The sequence below is a fragment of the Dermacentor silvarum genome, chromosome 1 (genome assembly GCF_013339745.2).
Source record: "Dermacentor silvarum isolate Dsil-2018 chromosome 1, BIME_Dsil_1.4, whole genome shotgun sequence".
Taxonomy (NCBI): Eukaryota; Metazoa; Arthropoda; class Arachnida; order Ixodida; family Ixodidae; genus Dermacentor; species Dermacentor silvarum.
In genome coordinates this window covers 347,700,144-347,719,860 of record NC_051154.1, presented here as the reverse complement: position 1 = coordinate 347,719,860, position 19,717 = coordinate 347,700,144, and the positions used below count along the sequence as shown (strand labels likewise).

Sequence of the window (19,717 nt, the reverse complement as noted above, 5' to 3'; positions counted from 1 at the left end):
TTTCGTGTGCGATACTACCACTATAGCCGGAGATCTTGCATCGGTCTATCTCCTCTGATGTTGCTTTCAAAAGAAAGCGAGTCACGTGCCAAACTTCTTCCTCGTCCTGGTTCCTGCTCCAAACAAACAAATGATGCTTGCTGCCCGTCATTCAGTGTTGGCCGAAGATATTTAGTGATCAACTCTGCACTCGATACCAAAGCTCGGGAAGAATACATTTTTTTGGTGTGTAGCCTGTAGGTAACATTCGTGCATAAAGGGTTAAACGGGCCCTGAAGAAAAGCATTACGTGTAGCTGGATTGGTAGAATAAGCATCTGGAATATAAAAAATATTAGTGTTACTGTGAGTGGAGGCTGGGTAAACCAGAAAGGATGCCAGAACAAAAGACAGGTGGCGATGCCACCTTGACATTTCCACGCTAGCTCCTCGTGATGTCGTGAATATTGACAGCATCTCCTCAGGAGCAGTTAATGCAATATTACCATGCATTATAAAGTAACCAAACATTCAACCTAGGAAGTTGTAGAATGCGCTGTGCTAATTCCTCCCATCACTTTAATGCAGGCATCCGCCCGGCAGCGTTCTGGCCGTGCAGGTCGTGTGGCTGCAGGCAAGTGCTTCCGCCTCTACACTGCGTGGGCATATGAGCATGAGCTCGAGGATAACACAGTGCCCGAGATCCAGCGGGTGAACCTCGGAAATGTAGTGCTAATGCTCAAGTCATTAGGCATCAACGATCTACTCCATTTCGACTTCCTCGACCCACCTGCTCACGAGACATTGGTGGGTTTGCAGAAACAAGATTTGTTTCTTTTTTTCTTGCCTCTCACTTGTTTGTTCCGTCTTTCCCTGTCTGCCTTTGCTTTCCCTATCGTCATCATCTTTTTTTTCTTCTTTTTTTTTGCCTGCATTTAGTGACAAGGCTTTCACATGCATATCAGCTTCATGTAATGGTGCAGAATATGTGAAGCAAAAATTTTAAAAAGTTCTTGCATGTAAGCTCTCAAATGCCGTGGATGTGGTCAGGAAGCAAGCAGCTGAGTAGTTACCTCTTTGGCCACGTCTGTTTCCTTCATATAATATCTTAAGTTGCCTGTGGCCCTAAGGGGGACAAAAAAAAAGCAAGAACTGGCAGATCTGTGCGAGCTCCCAGTAAGCATACATCAAGAACAGCATCAGCTGAGAGCAAACCCTTGAAGGCCTGCAAGGATTTTCAAATGCAGTTTTTCAGTAATGTTGGAATTTTCAGAGATCGCTCAAGTATGCAGAAGTTTACTCGAAGACTGTTAGAAACATAGTCAGCTTACTCACTCACAAGCATACTGACTTGCAAGCTTCTCACTGATTTCACAGGCATGAGATAAGAGTGTTAGTGAGTAATAAAGGGTTTGATTGAATGTGAGTATGATATATACTGAGTGCCGATGTGTTCGAGTGGACGCGAGTAGAACAGGAGTGAGAGCCGGTTAGTGTGAGTACAAACGAAAATCTGTGACGGTGATTCTGAGCAGACGTTAGTATGAAAGTGAGTGACTGTCAGCAAGTGTGAGTAGACGTGATTATGTATATAAGTGGGATTGGATCCCACTTGTCTCTGAGCTTGAGTGGGTGCCGGTAATTGTGATTATAAATGGAAGCGACTATAAATGCAAGCGAGTGTTGGTGAGTATGAGTAGGAACGTGAGTGAGTGCTTGCAAGCGTGAGTGTTTATGAGTATGAGTGAGCACATAGCCTGCAAAAATATTAGTGAGCGAGTATGAGTATCGGCTGATTCTGCTAACCAACGGTTACAAATTTTGCGAAGGCTGCTGCAGCTGCTCAGTCAAGATTCTTCGCAACTTTGGCAATAAATTACAGAATAGGATTTTGACAAACACTCTTTAAAGAAAACTAGTATCTAACCTCAATACCTCCAATTCTCCTGTCGGTGAGAATTCTTTGAAAATGCACTTATGCTCCACTGGCTGCTGCAGCAGCTACCCACACATTTGGGGTTCTTTGCAGCTTTAATTAATTAAGAAAATTAGGATTTTACCAGACAATGTTTAATGGCCTCACGTGCATTCGCATTGGGTCGGCCAGCTGTCTTCCATTATCCAGACTGTGAAATTACCGCCGCAGTGGCTCAGGGCTATGACATTGCGCAGCTGGGCATGAGGTCACAGGCTCAACTCTCTACCACTACAACTGCATTTTGATGGAGGCGAAATGCAAAAATGCTCATGTAGTAGTACTTCGATTAAAGTGTGCATTAAAGAACCCCAGTTTATCAAAATTAATCCACAGCTCTCCACTTTGGCATCTCTCATAACCCCAGTGTTTCTTTGGGACATTAAACTCCAGGAATCAATCAGTCAATCACCTCTGAGTATTCTTTGCAAATACAGTGTAGACCGCTTATAACGTAAGTCGCCGGAGTCACGAATATCGGCACTATAAGCGGTACCGCACTATAACCAAAGCAACAATTTTCAAGGCCCGCACATATGCAAAACATGTGCGCCGAGCCGCCACGCGTATGCGACAGTCGAGGAATGCGGCTAGAATCAATTTACAGTCGAATCTCGTTATTTCGAAATAATTCACGCAGCGGCGCCTCCAACCGGCATTGCTCCTGCACCGCCATAGAGTAAAAGCTTAAAAGAGACCCCTCAATGTCGCGCGCGTACAAAACAAAAAAAAGAAAGAAAAAAAAATGCGGTGTAAATTTCACCCTCTCTCAAATGGCAAGGTCGCCGATTCTGCGTTGCGCTGGAACATGCGTGCCGTGCCGACTGTGCCGACTTCTCAGCCACACTACCGTAGCCACGCGTAGAAAATGGCAGTGAACCCTTCTTTCTCCTTTATGCTTCCTCTACTTTCTAGTCACGTGTTGACCTTGCACGCCGCGGCTACGGTGCAGAGGGAAGCAGCGGCGCTGTCCCAGGCCGGCCAACAAAACTGCCCACGCCAGCAAACGCCCGCTTCCCGATAACGGCAGAAAACAAAACTTCGGGCAGCTGGCGCCGGGCCGGCTGAAGCGGTGACGCCTGCACGGCGGCGGGCGTGCACGGTGACAGTCGAAAGTGAGGGAGCTACGAGGGAGGGCGAGGGGAGCCACCGAAGCGGCGGAGTTGCCGAGGCGAAATCCGCTTCCCTGCCACCCTCCTCCCTCACATTCCTCGGTCTTCCGTGCGCCCTTCGCCGTGCTGTGCCGGCGCCGCCCGCTCCCTGAAGTTTCGTTTACTGCCGTTATCATGAAGCGAGCGTTGGATGGCGTTGGCAGTTTCGCGGCCCTCGCTCGCTATGCGCGCCGTGATATTTCACAACTCGCACTCAAGATTCTGGTTTTAGCCTCACTGGCTGTTCGTTCGCGCCACGTGCCCTTCTCCTCCACTTCGTCTATCTTTCTTCCTCGAACATTCCTTGGGGCGCCCGTTTGAGGGGAGCGTTTGCCGTCTCCGCTGACTTCTGTACTCCCAGGCAGCCGCACTGTAACCGGTACTTCGTTTCCCGCAACTGCGCTATAAGCGATATGTGTATACATGGAGTGCTATGGGAAAATTAACGGGAGTCTGAAAAGACCGCACTATATCCGGTCCTGCACTATAAGCGGTTACGTTATAAGTGGTCTATACTGTAGCGTGTGTCGAACATAACCTCCTGTGATGCTAAGAGTGGTACATCACTCGTCACAGATGGATGTTTACCTGAACGAACCAGGAAATACAGACTTAGTATAGATAAGCTCATAACAGCTGATACTGTGAAGTGATACAAGAATGCAGCCAGCCCTCTTGTAGTGTGCAGGTGAGTTGCTTCCTGCATAACTCTGCCTAGCCATCTTTCAGTGCTCCCACTCCTGCACCAAATGCACCAGATTGCGCCATATGAGATTTCCTGCGCCATCCTGATAAAAATACACGATTTTACGCCGAAGTGCGCCAAATTAGCGCCTGCGCATTACGTGTGTGCAGACGTGCGTAGCACGCATGACTAAAGCGGCTTCATAAATCGAACGGCAACCAATAATTCGGGCTCGATGGGGACCACCTGGGAGTCGAAAATATCCAAATTCGCCAGAAAATAACTGAATTTATTCTGCCAGTGGCTAAAAAAGTACCTTATCCTCGTTTGACCAATTTCGGGGATACGTTCACTTTCGCGGGATTTCGCGTCACTAGCGTCAGCGTCGGCATACTTGGTAGTGTGCCAGGAACGCTATCATCCATTGGCGTGTCCTGTGCTAGTCGCGCGAAATTTGGCGAAAGTGATAGTATCCCGGAAAGGGATCGTCCAAAAATAAAGCTGAAGTTTGTCAACGCGGTCCTGCGCGCACGTACACTTGCCTACGACCTGGTCTGTCTGTATCTGTACTACTGTTATATATGCTTTCGCCACAAAAAGACGAAAGTACAATTAATGCATGCACCGAATCTTCAACCTTTGGCAACTGGACCGCAATTTTGTAGCGATGCCTTTTCCGCTGCCACTCCTTGCGCTTCGTCAGTGGTATAAGAGCGGCGCTCCGCCTGCGTTATATGGTATCAGCCGGCAGAGAAAGGTGGAGACGATAAGAGCGGTATGTAGAATCAAGCGGAATGCATCACTACAAAATCGCCGCGCAGCAGTCGATCGCGCTATCATAGCTGAATGACTGCATTTTTTTTTTTTTTAACAGTCACTGTCCTCGTTGGTGGAGACATCAAGGGTGTAGTCGGCGCCGCTTAAACAACTTAAGTCGCTTCAACCGTGTCGCTAGTTAACACGTCAATGAATAAACACTGGATGCACGGAGCCAACCCGAATGCACTCCCAAACGGCTTGCCGGAGTTCGCTTGATGGTTTGGGCGCGGTCGGTGCTGGATTAACTAGGCTTCGCTAGGTTCGGTTTCCAGGACGCGTCAGCAAAATGGCCGACCACCATGCTGCGGCGATGCCAGCAACGTATCAGCACCAAAATATTGCTATTTCCGCTCAACTCGGCGGTCAAATTAGCAGGCAGTCGTGCAGGCGGACTCCGAATTATATAGAATTTAGTACCTTAAGGTGTCCCAAATCTCGGTTGTACTTATACTTTAAATTTATGGGCCAGTGATGGTGCCTCAAAGCAGTCCGAATAATCGAGCTTGTTTGAATTGCTGGTGTCGAAATAATTGGTCGACGCCAGTTGAGAATCAGCCAGTTGATGAACAGAGGCTTCAGCTTCACGAGGAAAAACAGACTGTTGAAGAGTACCTGGTGTCGTCTGAAGCAATGACTGAGCGTTACGAGGGGCTTATCAAAGCTAGCCTGGCTCAGAAAAGCATTTATGACATTGAGTCTGGCCAGGTGTTTCTGACTGATGCTAGAGCCTTGCTGAAAACATAACAAAGTGTCAGCTGTCAATGAAAAAATAATACGATGTAAAAGGCAACATCTGAGCAGCTTCACTGAACTTGCAATAAACTAACTACAGCACACTGTATGAACAGGTTTGTTGTCTTCATTTTAATTAAAGGGAAACTCATGTATTTAGAGGCAAAGCAACATTGTTTTACAGCGAGTAAATACTTTCCGGAATAATGCTTGTCAACTTTAAGTGTTTGAAATAGCTTAGGACGTGTCCAGCAGCTGCGATTTATTAGTTCCAAAGTGCTCCGAAATCTGTATCTGGATGCTCCAAACTGCTCCAAAATTAAGATTTTGCTGCTCCAAAAATTGCTCCAAATCTCATTTCTTCAGTGGCACCACTGATCTTTTGATACTTTCTATTGTTGTGTACAATCTGGACCTTAGATTGCGCCTTGAACATGCCTGCCCTGGGGTGAATACGAACCATGTAATGAGAGCTAGGCAACTACAGTACAGAGTAACAGATGCAGTAGTCAGTATTGGTATGCACTGCAATCTCACATAATGGCCTCTTTTGTGCACTCAGGAGTGTATGTATTCATTCGTAGAAAGACCCACGTGCCAAGTGCAAAGCAGCATCTTGTGTTCAGTGCAGCTCAGACTCTAAAATGCAAGCCTTGATTTGTGCACAAGTGGCGTCTTATCCGCCTTCTTCTTGGGCAAGTCCAGCTATGCTGGCACATCAAGTGATATGTAGCCGAATTGAGCTGAACGCGCCACGTGTTGGTACCCACTGCAATAAATACCCCCTCGGTCAAGATTGGTAGTCGTGCTTGTACTTTTGTTTGTCTTTTCCCTTTTGTCCTATTTTCACATACCATTATTTCCTTATAAAAAAGGATGTCAAATCAGCTAGACCCAATTCATACTTTGGTACAATCACTACACATCATTGGGAGCACGGGATGCGAACACCCTGTTATAGCATTTCGGCCAGTTACTATTATTCTATTCATAATCAAAACTCTAATACTCCTTTGCCAAGAATTGTTTCATGTCATCTGTGGAACAAGTGCTGAAGCCCATGCAGAACACTAGTGTAGCACAAGTAATACAGAAGAATAATGCATGTTTGTCTTTTCTGTGTGAATGTTCATGAAAAGTTTGCCTGCTCACCTATTTTTTTCATCACATTGACTTCTCATAGTACAGCCACCCAGCTTACAAAGCATTGCTGCGAGATGGAAGTAGTCTTACTAGTAAATCCCAGTTGCATCATAACGGTTGGTAGTGGCATAACACGAAACTAGCATTACGTTATGGCAACACTGTCCACTCTGATGGGGAAATACTCATAGGCAAGGTGTCCATGTCAGCTTGCCCATCCTTGTTAGGCCTGCCAATTGTGAAGTTGTCAGTATTACTTACAGAATTTCGTCTGTCTCTCCCAGTGCTCTGCAGTTACCCGTAACCTCATTTAATTACAACCAATTCTTCGCTGTCCACAGCTGCATTGGCCTTCACTTGAGGTTATTTCTCTTACTTGTAGCCATTGGTTACTTCCTTCACACATCACTTGTGCTGCCCACTTCCACATTCATTTTAATTTCAGCAACATAGTACTATTGCATATTTGTTCCCTAATTGAAATTGTTTCTCACTAATAGAATGCAAAATTCTCTAATGGAATCATTTTAGCTGCTTTGTGTGACAAATTTGTTTCGTGACTTCTCTGGAAAGTTGATTCATAGAGTGATTGATTTTTCTCACGAAGTGACAGCTGGGCTGTGAGAGGTACCTTAATTGTAGGGTTCCAGCTTACTTTCAATGACCTGTAGTCCTCTAGCACACCCCAAAATCTCAGCTGACATGTATGTGCCTTCGCACTTGCACTCTTATTGGAGCTTCACTGCTCTGGACAAGAATGGAACCTGAAATGTTTTTCAGCAGCAGAATCCCCTAGTTTCTGAGCCAGTGTAACAGGTGCATTGTGGAACATACCCTGTCACCTTGCCATCACTGCAGGTGCTTGCCCTGGAGCAACTGTATGCGCTGGGTGCTCTGAACCATTTGGGTGAGCTCACAAAACTGGGCCGGCGGATGGCTGAATTTCCCGTTGACCCTATGATGGCCAAAATGCTCATCGCATCTGAGAAGTATCGCTGCTCAGAGGAGGTGCTCACCATCGCTGCCATGCTGTCAGTGAACAGCTCTGTCTTCTACCGGCCCAAGGACAAGGCCATACATGCTGACACGGCACGCAAGAACTTCTTCTCCCCGGCTGGGGACCACCTGACGCTCATGAATGTCTACAACCAGGTATGGCTCCTTGTGTTCTTAGAACAAAACACAAATAAAACATCTGCGACGTTTGTATGCAAAAAGTAGCCCTGCCGTAGGGTAAGCTGCATTACTATAAATTTATTTGAGTGGCTTCAGCCAACATTATTTTCTTTTCTATGCGTAAGGCCTTATGGTGCTATTAAATGGTGCCAGCTTCCCAGAAAGCTTATTTCGTGGACGTGGTTGGCATAAACACTGCAGAAGTCTGGTTCCTCTGGGTTATAAAATGGTGGGGCAGAGTTAGGCGACTGCAGCCTTTTTTTGATGCTGTAATTGTGGTGTTTTTGAATGCTTCTTCCCCTGAAGTAAACTATTAGACCTGGAAAGCTCTAGTGTGCCATGTTTGAAACTTCAACTTAGTGCTGACAATTGTGGGGCAGATTTAGAGCCTCTATCTGCCTGTCTCACGTGGACATAGCTTGACAAAAACACCTCGGCACTGGTGCCTCTGCAATTTTCTTGCCTCGCATCACCAGCAATAACACATTGCATGGAGCACAACAAAAGCATGCCTAGCATCTGTTCCAAGAAATATCAAGCTTCATATAGACTGTTTATGTGGCCTTGCCATCTGCAACTCTTCTAATGAAAAAATTGCCACTAACACACAACAGAAAATAACGAATGAACTCCTGATATTACAATAATGAAAGCAGTTCACAATGAATCGGGCATAAAAAGATTCAGGAAATTGTGGTGGAGTCCTGAAAAAAAAAAAACTAGTTGGCCCGGAATAGGTTAATACTCGCACTGCTTTTGGACTTCAGGCATCTGTAAGTTGAAGACTGCACTATTCACTGCGAGTGTGTTGTCCACGATCAAGGTCTTTGTTAACTGTATTGCTTGAATGGTCAGCCACTTTTCGTAGGCATCTTGCATAGCACTGGGCAGTGTTTCAATTGCTTTTTTTTTCTTTCTTAAAACCAAAGGGTATTTGCTTTGCGTTTGGTGGGTTCTGATGGTTATTGTCTGCTTGTAAAGGGATCCATACAATGGACAGAATCAGATTACTAGTACAGATGTTGCATCACTTGACATCACTAGCTCGGCCATGGTTGGCACAAACGAAAAAAAGTGGATGCCTCTTTGCTCTCAAATTCAGCATGTTCTGCTCTTGGAACAACTTACTGCTGAGGGATCTCGACTCTAAAGCACCATGGCTCAATTAGACTCGGAATGCATGTTCTCAACTACTGTCAAGCCAGGTTGTTGGAGGGTGGTGAGGCCAACAGTTGCCTGGTCTGTCTGCTCTGCAATCTGTGTGACTGTACTGCACCCAGATGGTTCTGTGCGCATCTGCTCCATAAGCCATCATGCGTACTGGCCTTTGATGTTTGTAAACGCCTATTCATAGTTCACTTGAAACTGCGAGCAATATTGATAGCCATTTGTGTCGTCTCCAATCTCATTGTGCATTCCATTAGAGCTCATTTTTTTTAGGAATGCACATAGTATCCCAATCCTGCTCTGGTTTTATGTGCAAGACTAGCAATATATTTTTAGATAGTTAAATCTTTGTCAGCTGCTGCGCTAGATTTTTGACATAAATCAAAATCAATTTGTTCTTTTCATTTGATCAATTTTATATTTTTATTGAGCATCACTTGTGGATTTGTGCCTGTTTCTGCAGTGGGTCGACACTGACTATTCGACCCAGTGGTGCTACGAGAACTTCTTACAGCAGCGGTCCATGAAGCGGGCTCGTGACATTCGTGACCAGCTTCAAGGGCTCATGGAGCGGGTTGAGATTGAACTGCTGTCTAACAGGGACGATAGTGTCACCATTCGCAAGGTCAGTACATGCTCGCACATTTATAGCTTGAAGTCTTCCATGGGCAAAGCTTGAAGGCCAGGCTTCCTTGTGTTTCTATGTAAATATCTTAGTTTGTACTTTTATGTCTTCCCTACACGTGAGCCAACTTGCCCATCAGTGAGTGCTTCTAAAGCCAAGCAATATAGCTTGTCACAGCTCATTTATTTGAACAGTGCAGAGGAACACAGACCTAGAGAAGCAGCAGCTGTATTTGTGTGTCTCCTGGTTCTTCTGTGTCTTCTTTTTGCTAGAAGCATTGCATACAGGAAGGCATTGTTGCAAATAATTATTAGATGCTCTATGACATGATGAAAACAGGCTAGTGCTCCTTATTTTGGCTGACTAGTGCACAAGTGGAGGAGGAAGTGAGAAGGTAAAATTTAGAATTGAAGTGGTACAGACATCAAAATTCAGATTTTTCTTTTTCTGCAAATGATGTGTGTGCCGTCCACTAATGATGAAGCATGGTGTGGAAATCCCAAGCCCTCACCCTATTTTTATTATCGTTATTGTCATTAAGCTTTTCTAAGAGATGCTGTGTTTGCTCCCATATACTATACAGCAAGCTCAACCGCCAGGTGACTGAGCCATGCAGAAAAGCCAACTTCTCAATGTCCTAAGATGTACAGTCGCGATCAAAAGTTTGGAGACCAAAGGTGCCGCGATTTTTAATTTTTGTTTGCAGCCTGGGCATTCCGGCTGAAATCAAGTGCGCAAGTGTACGCGCACTTGTTTGGCCAATACAATGCATTAAACCAATTCCAGGCTGCGCAGCTACGCTTGAATATATTTTAATATTTTGCTGGTACCGTGGTCTCCAAACTTTTGATTGCGACTGTACATATATGCATGCATGAGGTCTATAAGCTCAAAAAAGTGGAAAGGGGTGAAACGGTGTGATGGCACCGAGTTGCAAAATGTGGGACCATGTGCACGCAACTGTGCTCCCAAGCCAGACTTTTGGTGAATGGCAGAACCTAGAGTTGCCTAGTTTGCCAGTTTGTTTACTTCCCCATCTTTGTGAATATGCTCTGCAGCTGGATGGTTTGCATGTTTCTCACATATTCGTGACGTGTACGGGCACATTCGTTGTCCAGGTCGACCTTCGGCATTGCCTACACTCCTAATCATGGGCTGCTCGAAGTGACGAGCTATGTGAAGGTGCTAAGGGTGCTCCTGCTTGGTGTACAGAACAGGAGGCAAAGGAGTAGCAATATGAGGGAAAAGGTGCTTCCAAGGCTGAACAAAAGTGGCACTGAAGGCAGCTGCAGCAATGTGGCCCCAGAAATTGCAAACTGCAGCATGCTTTCATAAGCTTTGTATTCTTGGGGACGCCAACTCCCATGACTTAAATTTTAGTACAACTATATGTTTTTGCACAGTGCAAAGAGCCGCGACCTTCGTCACATGCTTCTGAAGTATGCATTATAGCATGGGTTCTCAAAGTGGGTTCCGCGGAACCTACGGTTTCTGCAGGCCCCTGCTCGGGGTTCCGCGAGCCACTGATAAATTTTCCCTGGTCCCGCTCTCGACAAGTGTCTAAAACGGCGAACACAAGGTGTGCTTCATCGAAAGAACCTCCATTACCCATGCCCGAGTGTCAAAAAGCACATCACAGTGCGTAACAGCAACGCACGAACTGCGCAATAAATACGCAAGCAGCTTTTAGCCACCCAACCTCTGAGAACGGGCAGCGCACCTGAGCGTTCACACTTGAATCTCGGAGGCCGTAGCTTACCACCATGCGCGTTTCTCCTATTTGTAGATAGGGTCGGTGCCGATAGTGTGCGCACTGATGTATACGTTGGAGGAAAAAAAAAAATGCACGGAGCGCCACAAATGCGCGCCGCAGAAGAGCAAGAACGGCGTAGCGTCCAACCGAAACGAATCGGCGTAGTCCGCATCGCCGTGGTCCTCAGCGGCGATCGTAAGCGGCACGTGACTGACAGCAACGCCGAAGCGCTTCGTGCCTAACCTTTAAAGCCTTTATTCTTGCGTTTATCGCCGCGCGCAACACCTGCGTTGGCGGCTAGCCGCGTGCCTCTGTAAGTGCGTAGTCGCTATCTCTAATCGCGTCGATAACCACCGCAGTTTCGTCCGCCGTGGTTGCGGCAAATAGTTTCGTTTTCACTCGATGCGCGCGTCGGCTGCGTGCCTTCACAACTGCGCAGTCGCCTCCCATGGCAGTGTCGATAGCGACCGGCCGCAGTTTCGTCCGCACTTCTTGCAGCGAACGGTAGTTTCGTTTTGACTTTGTGCGTGCGTCAGCCGCCGCCTGCCTTCTGAACCGTAAAGTCGCCGTCCATGATCGTCGATAGCGGCCGCGGTTTCATTCGCAGCGGTTGCGGCAAGCAGTAGTTTCGCTTTGATTCAGTACAAAGCTGTCGAAGATAAAAAGCACCAGCTACATCGCGATGGCCGGACAATTTGTTGGCGAGCAGCTGAGTGGCGAAAAAATAATCGAGATGTGCGCCCGTTGGTGTGCAAAGCGCATCTCAGATGAAAACGCGCGCCGCGAAGGATGTCGCGAGGCCTTCGCCGCTGCTAGCGCTAATCAGTCATGAGATGAAGACAATTTCAGCTTCCGCACTGGTCTTGTGCTAAATATAAACGAGATTTGACGATTCATTGAGTAAATAGAAGCGTGATGACGTAGTGAAGTATTTGTTTATTGTTTTCTTGATACCCTGGATAACTCGACATTCGGTTAATTCGGGGGGGTGTTTCCTTAAATGCGTTGCTAGGGTTGTTGTCGTACTTGTCGGGGTCTTCAGGACTGCCTTGCATTTAAGACATCGAGCTTCGGTTCCCGGTGGAATATTTATAAAAAAGTTCCAGATCGGATTTCTGGCCACATGCAAGTCCCCCATGGTGCTCTCTGGAGTGGTCCAAAGCCGCTGGGATTGATCAAATGCTGCCACGGCAGAGACAGAGTCGCCCACTAAACGCAATCGACCACACCACCACACCGACGAGATGCATTTTTGTACGCCTTTGTTCTGAGTATAGTTCTGTTTTCCTGGCTTGGGTTTGGATTGGATTACGAAAAGTATTACTGAATCCAAAACCGAAACTTCCGAAACTGCCTTCTCCCTGCTGCGTGTGGCTATTCGTTCGAGCCGAATACTTCGAAATTTTCGGATAACAAAATTCGAATCAAAGCAAATATCGAATAGCGCATTATTCGTTCAACTATTCAAAAATATTGAGTATTCGCACAAGCCTCGGCTGCTCGGCTGCTGCTCACAGCAGCCACGTCGGCTGCTGCTGCAGCGGCACGGCAGCTTAGTATCCGTCGATTTATTGCTCCACTGAAAAGCTATACTGCCTTCGTAATTTAAGTTCATGGTTTTCACTATGAGTGACAGCTTTGCAAGCGCAGTATGAATCCTAAGGGCGATGTGAATGCTTCGATTTCAACGGCTATGCTATACTGAGAAGCTACTCCGACATCAATTGTGATTGGATGTGCTCACCACATGAAGCAGTTCATAATCGATTATGCGGAAGGGGGATAAAAGCAGGATAGCTAATGTGGGAAGAGGCAGAGGGAAGAAACTACCAGACAGTGTGAAACAGCTTTAAAAATTATTGTTTATTCTGCCATCTGCAAATGAAGAGTTCCCTTACTTCCTATACAGGGTGTCCCAACTATAATGCACCAAGATTTTAAAATATGCAAATGCCACGGTGCTGGACAGAACCAAGGTAATGTTCTATGTCGTCGCTTGGAGATACTGAGATTATTTTTTTTTTGCATTCCGCCTAAATACATAATTAGTCTCAATTAATTAATCAACTTCTCAAATATTATAATTGGATTAAAAGTGTCAGTGAGAAGATTGTAGTGCAGCATGAAAAAATCCTGATATAGCTTTCTGTTGCTCAATACATGCTACATAAAAGTGGTTTTCCGGGCATTAAAGAAGCCCGCGAACTATAGACATAGTGCCTAGAGCGGCCATTCATGCGGCAATTTTGCATGTATTCGCGGGCTTCTTTAATGTTCGGGAAAAACTTTTATGTAGCATGTATTGAGCAACAGAAAGCTGTATAGGGAGTTTTTCATGCTGGTCTACAATTTCTTTATTTACACTTTTAATCCAATAATATTTGAGAAGTTGATTAATTAATTAAGACTAATTATGTACTTAGGCAGAATGCACAAAATAATCTAAGTATCTCCAGGTCACGGCAAAGAACATTACCTTGGTTCTGTCCAGCTACGTGGCATTTGCATATTTTTAAATCTTGGTGCATCATAGTCGGGACACCCTGTATAAGCTATCATTTCCTTGGAGAAAGTTACAGTTGTATTGCGTGCTGGCCCACCCCCAAATTTGATTTGGCTCATCCCTTATAAGCTTCCCCATGCATTTTCTATGGATCCCTGTGTATCCCTATGGGTATTCACTCTGATCATTTAATTGTTCCATATCTCTTATAAAGCTACCAATCATCTACATTTTAATGATTAAACATTTTAAGTTCGCAAATTACACGTTTTCGTGCAGATACAAGGCATTACACTTATCGCTTGACAGACCTGTGGTACTCGCCAAAGAATGTTTACGCATTAAAAGTAGCGCTTAGCTGACGACTTGTAGCCGCTTGTTCAACCCGGTGAAAAATACGTCAGCATATCACATGCTCGACACAAGCCTGGCTTCACACCTCCGCAGAACAGTGCGAGCACTGAAACCTCCAAACGAACTTCTGTGGGACGCCACAAGTTCGCAGCACCATAACCACTCGGATTGCAGCCACAGCAAAGAAGACATGCAACCGGAACCGTTGCCGGTAACACGACTCGATTGCACTGCTGTTAGTTCTCGCGACCGCCACAGAGCCCATGTTTTCAGATGAGCTGTGAAACTGAGTTGGTTCTATTAACGTTGGTGTTAGACTGCATCACCTTCGGGATTGGCCCATATTTTCCACTCATTGTTGCAGCTAATGCCACGTAGATGTTGTGCGACATTGCACCACCTTCGGGATAGACCCAGATTGCAATGGAACAGGTTGTGTTGTAACATTTCTTCGTTAGATTACAAAAAAAAACTCTGGCGTGCCATCGCCATCATACTGTTATCGTTGCGATTTTTGTGATCTTGCTGCTGTCGTCATACATACGCTCCCGTTACACACACAATTGTTCACCTTACACAAACATGTTGGTCCATCTGGTAATGATTTGCAGAACCCCAAGCAATGCTGCATAGCCATTTACCTGCAGAATGCTTTGCATAAGATCGATTCCCACAGTGCATGGGATCTACATAATTTTTGGCCCAAATCGGGCTTTTCATCACCAAGCCTTCATCAATCTTCACCTCCTTCCCATCCTTGATAATCAAGCTTCGTAGATGTCATCAGTTCTGAGCATATCATCACATCGTCAACCGTGAAGTATTTGTCAGCTGTCACTGCTGTGTTGCAACAAATAGTGCATGATTTTAGTGATTTCTAGAGCCTTTTTGTGTAGAGGGTGGTGGGCTACCGTAGCTACTGCGGAGTCCTCACCTTCCACTGGGCTCATTGTTTGGTTGTGAACAGATGCTCTCTTGCGCACCGCAGCTCAGTGACAGTGGCACTAGGCAAGTTAATTGTAAACCAACAAATCTGGTGCCACGGATGCCATATTCCTTCGTTGTACAGTAGTTGAGCGCTTAGTAAAGATGAGAACAAAAAAGGAGACATGCAGACACACAAGTTGTTTATAAAAGCGAGAGCACTACAGTTTCTTCCATTTTTCCCGGTGGCAGATAGCGTTTTGAGATGCTGTGTTAGACTGCATCACCTTTGGAATTGGCCCATATTCTCCACTCCTCGTAGCAGCTAATGCCACGTAGATGATGTGCGACATTGTACCACCTTCGGGATAAGTGTCTATGTGTCTCCTTTTTGCCCTCATCTTTACTAAGCGCTCAACTACTGCCATTCAAGATCTACCAACAAGCCCATTTCGCCACATTCATTGTACAGGCAAATTCGTTGTAGTTGTCTTCACTGTAGAAGCATTCAGAATGCTGTGAAACCTCGTTGATATGATCTTCGCGGGAACCAGAAAATAAAATGTATCATCGAAAAATCGTATCATCCAAAGCAAGCCCCAAAACTTAAGAAAACAGGCTTACTTGGTGACAAACTGACTAGCAAAGCTTCCTGTGGCGTCAAGTGATACTGCTGCGCATAACGCGCCCGTTATGCAGAGCAGCATCACTCGACATCAGACGAATTGCACCTAACACACTTTTATTGAACAACTTTAAAATAGCTCATCAGTTCTCACGGAAGTTTCTTCTTTTTTTTTTTTTTTTCAAAGTCCGTAAACAAGATCTTTTGAAAGTTAAAAAACGAAGCCGCCGTTTCCTCATTCAACTCTTCACGCTTGCCGACAAACCACGTTCACTTGCCAGATCCACACGCTTCTGCTATGGGTTTTCTTCGAACTTGCAGATGATATCGAGTTGTTTTTTTTTTTTTTTTTTCAAAGTCAGCACCTTGCGTTTCCTTGACGGCAGCACGAGGCCCAGAATTCCGAAACAAAGGAACACCGTAGAGCAGCGTCACAAAACGAACGATACGACTGGCAGACAAGGGCAGGGCGCTTCATTCAGCCACGTGACCGCATGAATATCTCTCCTGAAAAGCCAACCAAAACAAGCGCAAGTGAAAGCTGACGCAAGCAGACGATACTACGAGTGCGAAAATAGCTGTCAGGCGGATCCGCATGACACCAGTTTCCCGCGCATACGTCACTAAAGCGGCAGCTCTCATTGGTCTGCTTCACTCGCGGCTCGTTTGCTGCCGGTGCACGTGGCAAGTTAAATCGATCCTGGACCTGATCCCACCCACGGCACGAAAAACCTGCTTCGCGGCAGCTTTCGCGGCGCACGTTTTGCTGCTGCCAACGCGCAGCACTCTTTCTTCCGCTAGTGTCGCCGGCCCTTAACATGTTGTTTGTGGGTCATTGGAATGTAATTTAATCTAGTACACTTGAATATAAAGCGAGTTTCAGAAATACCAGTTTGCAGTCATATCATCCAATTTCAGGTGAAAACAGCAATCGTATCAACCGCATGAAAATACACTGCTCCTATGGGGGGGAAAGATTAGCCGGGAAAAGATTTAAAAAATGTATCATCTTGAAAAACATATTATGCAGAATCGTATCAATGAGGTTCCATTGTGTTAACAAAAGATAAGAATTCAGACAGGACCTTTGTTAGCAGTCCTTCGTTATACAAGTAATTTTATGGTAGAAGCGTTCATTGTAAAGGCGTTCATATTAATTCACAAATCAGACTACTCAGAATGTTACTTTTTAATTTATACATTCGAGTATTTGCACACCCCTAGTTCAAGCATAGACATACTCATGAGGCGGTGGTTGCTCAGTGACTATGGTGTTGGGCTGCTGAGCACGAGGTCGCGGGATCGAATCCCGGCCATGGCGGCCGCATTTCGATGGGGGCGAAATGCGAAAACACCCGTGTACTTAGATTTAGGTGCACGTTAAAGAACCCCACGTGGTTGAAATTTCCGGAGTCCCCCACTGCCCCATAATCAGATCATGGTTTTGGCATGTAAAACCCCATAATTAATTTTTTTTATGGGATCATACTAATCTTGAAAATCACTGTAATCTTTGTATGGGTCAAGAAGAGAATTGGTTTGTGTGCAAAAGTGGTATCAATTTTGACACAAGTTTTTGTCATTTTTGGTTGGTTTCGAGTATGTCACGTTTTCTAATAAGCCATCCACTTTCCATGAACTCATGCACCAGCGCATGCATTGTCTCAATCTCTTGCATATTGTCTCCTCCCCTATTTATGGGCTGCATTCACTGACTAGCTCAGCTTTTCATCCAGGGCATTCAAGTTACCCTTTTTTCATTGTTTCTAAGCGCCATTGCTTTAACTTTTCAGAGTAGATTCTTACCAAGATTTTGGCATGTCACATATGATTTAAGGGGCATTATACAAGGTTAATTGAGGGGGAAAAGTAGCATTGTATTTGTCATGGTAACTTGGTGATCTTCCAGTAAAGATCTCTGAAACCATGCCAACTGAAACAGCTATTCACTGTACAAATAATTACCATCTCAATTAATTTTAAATTGAAATATTCACACACTTCTTGAACTTGTGGTCTGCTTTGTGAAATGTGCAAATACACTAAATAAGACTGAAAAGGCAGTTGTTCTGCCTTCTTTGGCTTTTATTCATTGCAGCTGCATGTTGTCCTAGCTTGCAGTATGGAACAGTTATTTTAGGCACCAAAAGAAATATAGTACCCCAAAATGTCACATTCTCGTGACGAGTCTCAGTAGCTATCATCTGTGCACACCTTTTGTAGTAATACTGCAAAAGTACTTACCCTTTTTGATTGTCAATCATGCAGGCCATCACAGCCGGATACTTCTACCACACAGCCCGCTTTTCCAAGGGAGGCCACTACAAGACAGTGAAGCACCAGCAGACAGTCATGATGCACCCAAACAGCTCGCTTTTTGAAGACCTGCCTCGCTGGGTGGTCTACTTTGAGTTGGTCTTCACTACCAAGGAGTTCATGCGCCAGGTCATCGAGATTGAGAACTCTTGGCTGCTGGAGGTAGCACCACATTACTACAAGGCCAAAGACCTTGACGACAGCTCAACCAAGAAGATGCCCAAGAACACAGGGAAGGCGAGAGCCGATCTTGTGCGAGTCCACTGACCCTAGAGATACATGCGTGCGTGCCTAGATGGGGGTCCTTAGCATCTTCTCACCACATGACTGGTGCTGTTTGTGCAGAGACGTCATTTTGAACTTGCACCTAGACATCAGCTAATATGTGAATGATGTGTTCGGGTGATGCAGTGGACCATGCAAGATTATGCATGCAACTTCTAGAGCATGGTGTAACCCACTAGCAACAAACATGGACAATTGTAAAGTGTAATGCTTTAGCTGGTGCACTACTATGATCCACTTTATTGTGACGTGTGTGCTTGGACTGAACACACTGAACATTGACTTGCATTAATTATGATCTGCCCGCTGCCAAGGATTGGAGCACGATGGTGTGTACTATCACGCTCAGTATGAGCTACAATGCGCTACCACTTTGCCACGCACTTTTGTGTTGTAGCTGAGCACCATAGTGGACTATTGTTGTATGGTGACCTTAGCACGACTTGTAAATACCAATACTCTGTTGTTTTCACTCATCAGTAGTATGTGGCACATCCTAGACTGGCGCACAGCCATAATGCAACAAAACCTACACCCTCTTCCAAGGCCTGTGCATCTGTGTACTTCTTGACTGATGGTCTTTGTGTAGGGATGTTAGCATACTGATAAGATGGAAAGGTTTTTGTTTTTACTGTACTACATATGGTAAATAAGAGACTTTTTTTTTTACTTCCACTTGTTGTTCCCTCTTAGCAGTTAAGTGCACCAGTACCGTTTAGCTTGCTTAAGGAAAATGTAAAGTGGACAACGAGGTGAGAAAAATAGACATCATGTTGATAACAGCATCAAGATGAAATACATCATTTTAAATGGCGTACTTGTTTTTTGTTTCTTGTTTTCTCTGAAAAAATGGACTTTTCACACTCAAACATGACCCTACTCATGTTTGTACTCTGATAGTGCCATGACACCTAAACAGTTAGCTGTCATGGCAGTTTCAAAGAGTGCTTCTTGCCTCAAATTAGAAATCATTTACCATATTTTGTATGAATGTTGCCAAGAATATATTATGAAACAAGATTTTGGACGACTAAATATATTAAAATAATGTTATGGTTACAAAGCGAAGTAACACAGGCCCATCGGGGGGGTTCAGAAAAGGGCCTCTAAGCATAGCACGATAGATTATTCATTACTAAAATGAGCATGCATGCACCAGGCCTGTGCATGTGTGCACTCTGGTAATTAGTCATCCATCATGCTATGCTGAGCTGAGGCAACTGCTTTTGTGCAATGAGACCACGTGGATGCACATTAATGCATTGAATCAGGCCATTGGATCTGAAACACCTCAAAAAAGTTTTCTTACTATAGCTGAACCTCACTGTAGCACTTGTGTTGTCTTGCCTCCTCTGTCCCTGTCTCAAGTTTGCGCTATTGCTCCGACGTTATGTACTTGTAGATGTAGCGTGCATGTGTTGCACGTGAAGTTGCTTAAGCACGAGTAAGCACACATCTACAAACAGAAACTTATTTATATAGAAACGTTGCGAGGCGAGAAGGTGG

At 45.2% G+C, this 19,717-nt stretch overlaps 1 protein-coding gene across 1 annotated transcript in view; it reads left to right on the top strand.

The window, feature by feature from the left end:
* The window catches only part of LOC119437400 (pre-mRNA-splicing factor ATP-dependent RNA helicase DHX16-like), a 147,399-nt gene extending 128,373 nt beyond the window's left edge, over positions 1-19,026 (top strand). The window contains exons 18-21 of the mRNA XM_037704429.2: positions 567-785; positions 7,342-7,635; positions 9,290-9,451; positions 17,879-19,026. Coding sequence (XP_037560357.1) covers positions 567-785; positions 7,342-7,635; positions 9,290-9,451; positions 17,879-18,193 — 990 coding nt within the window. The 3' untranslated portion in view covers positions 18,194-19,026. The remainder of the gene's footprint in view (positions 1-566; positions 786-7,341; positions 7,636-9,289; positions 9,452-17,878) is intronic.
* Positions 19,027-19,717: the final 691 nt, after the last annotated feature.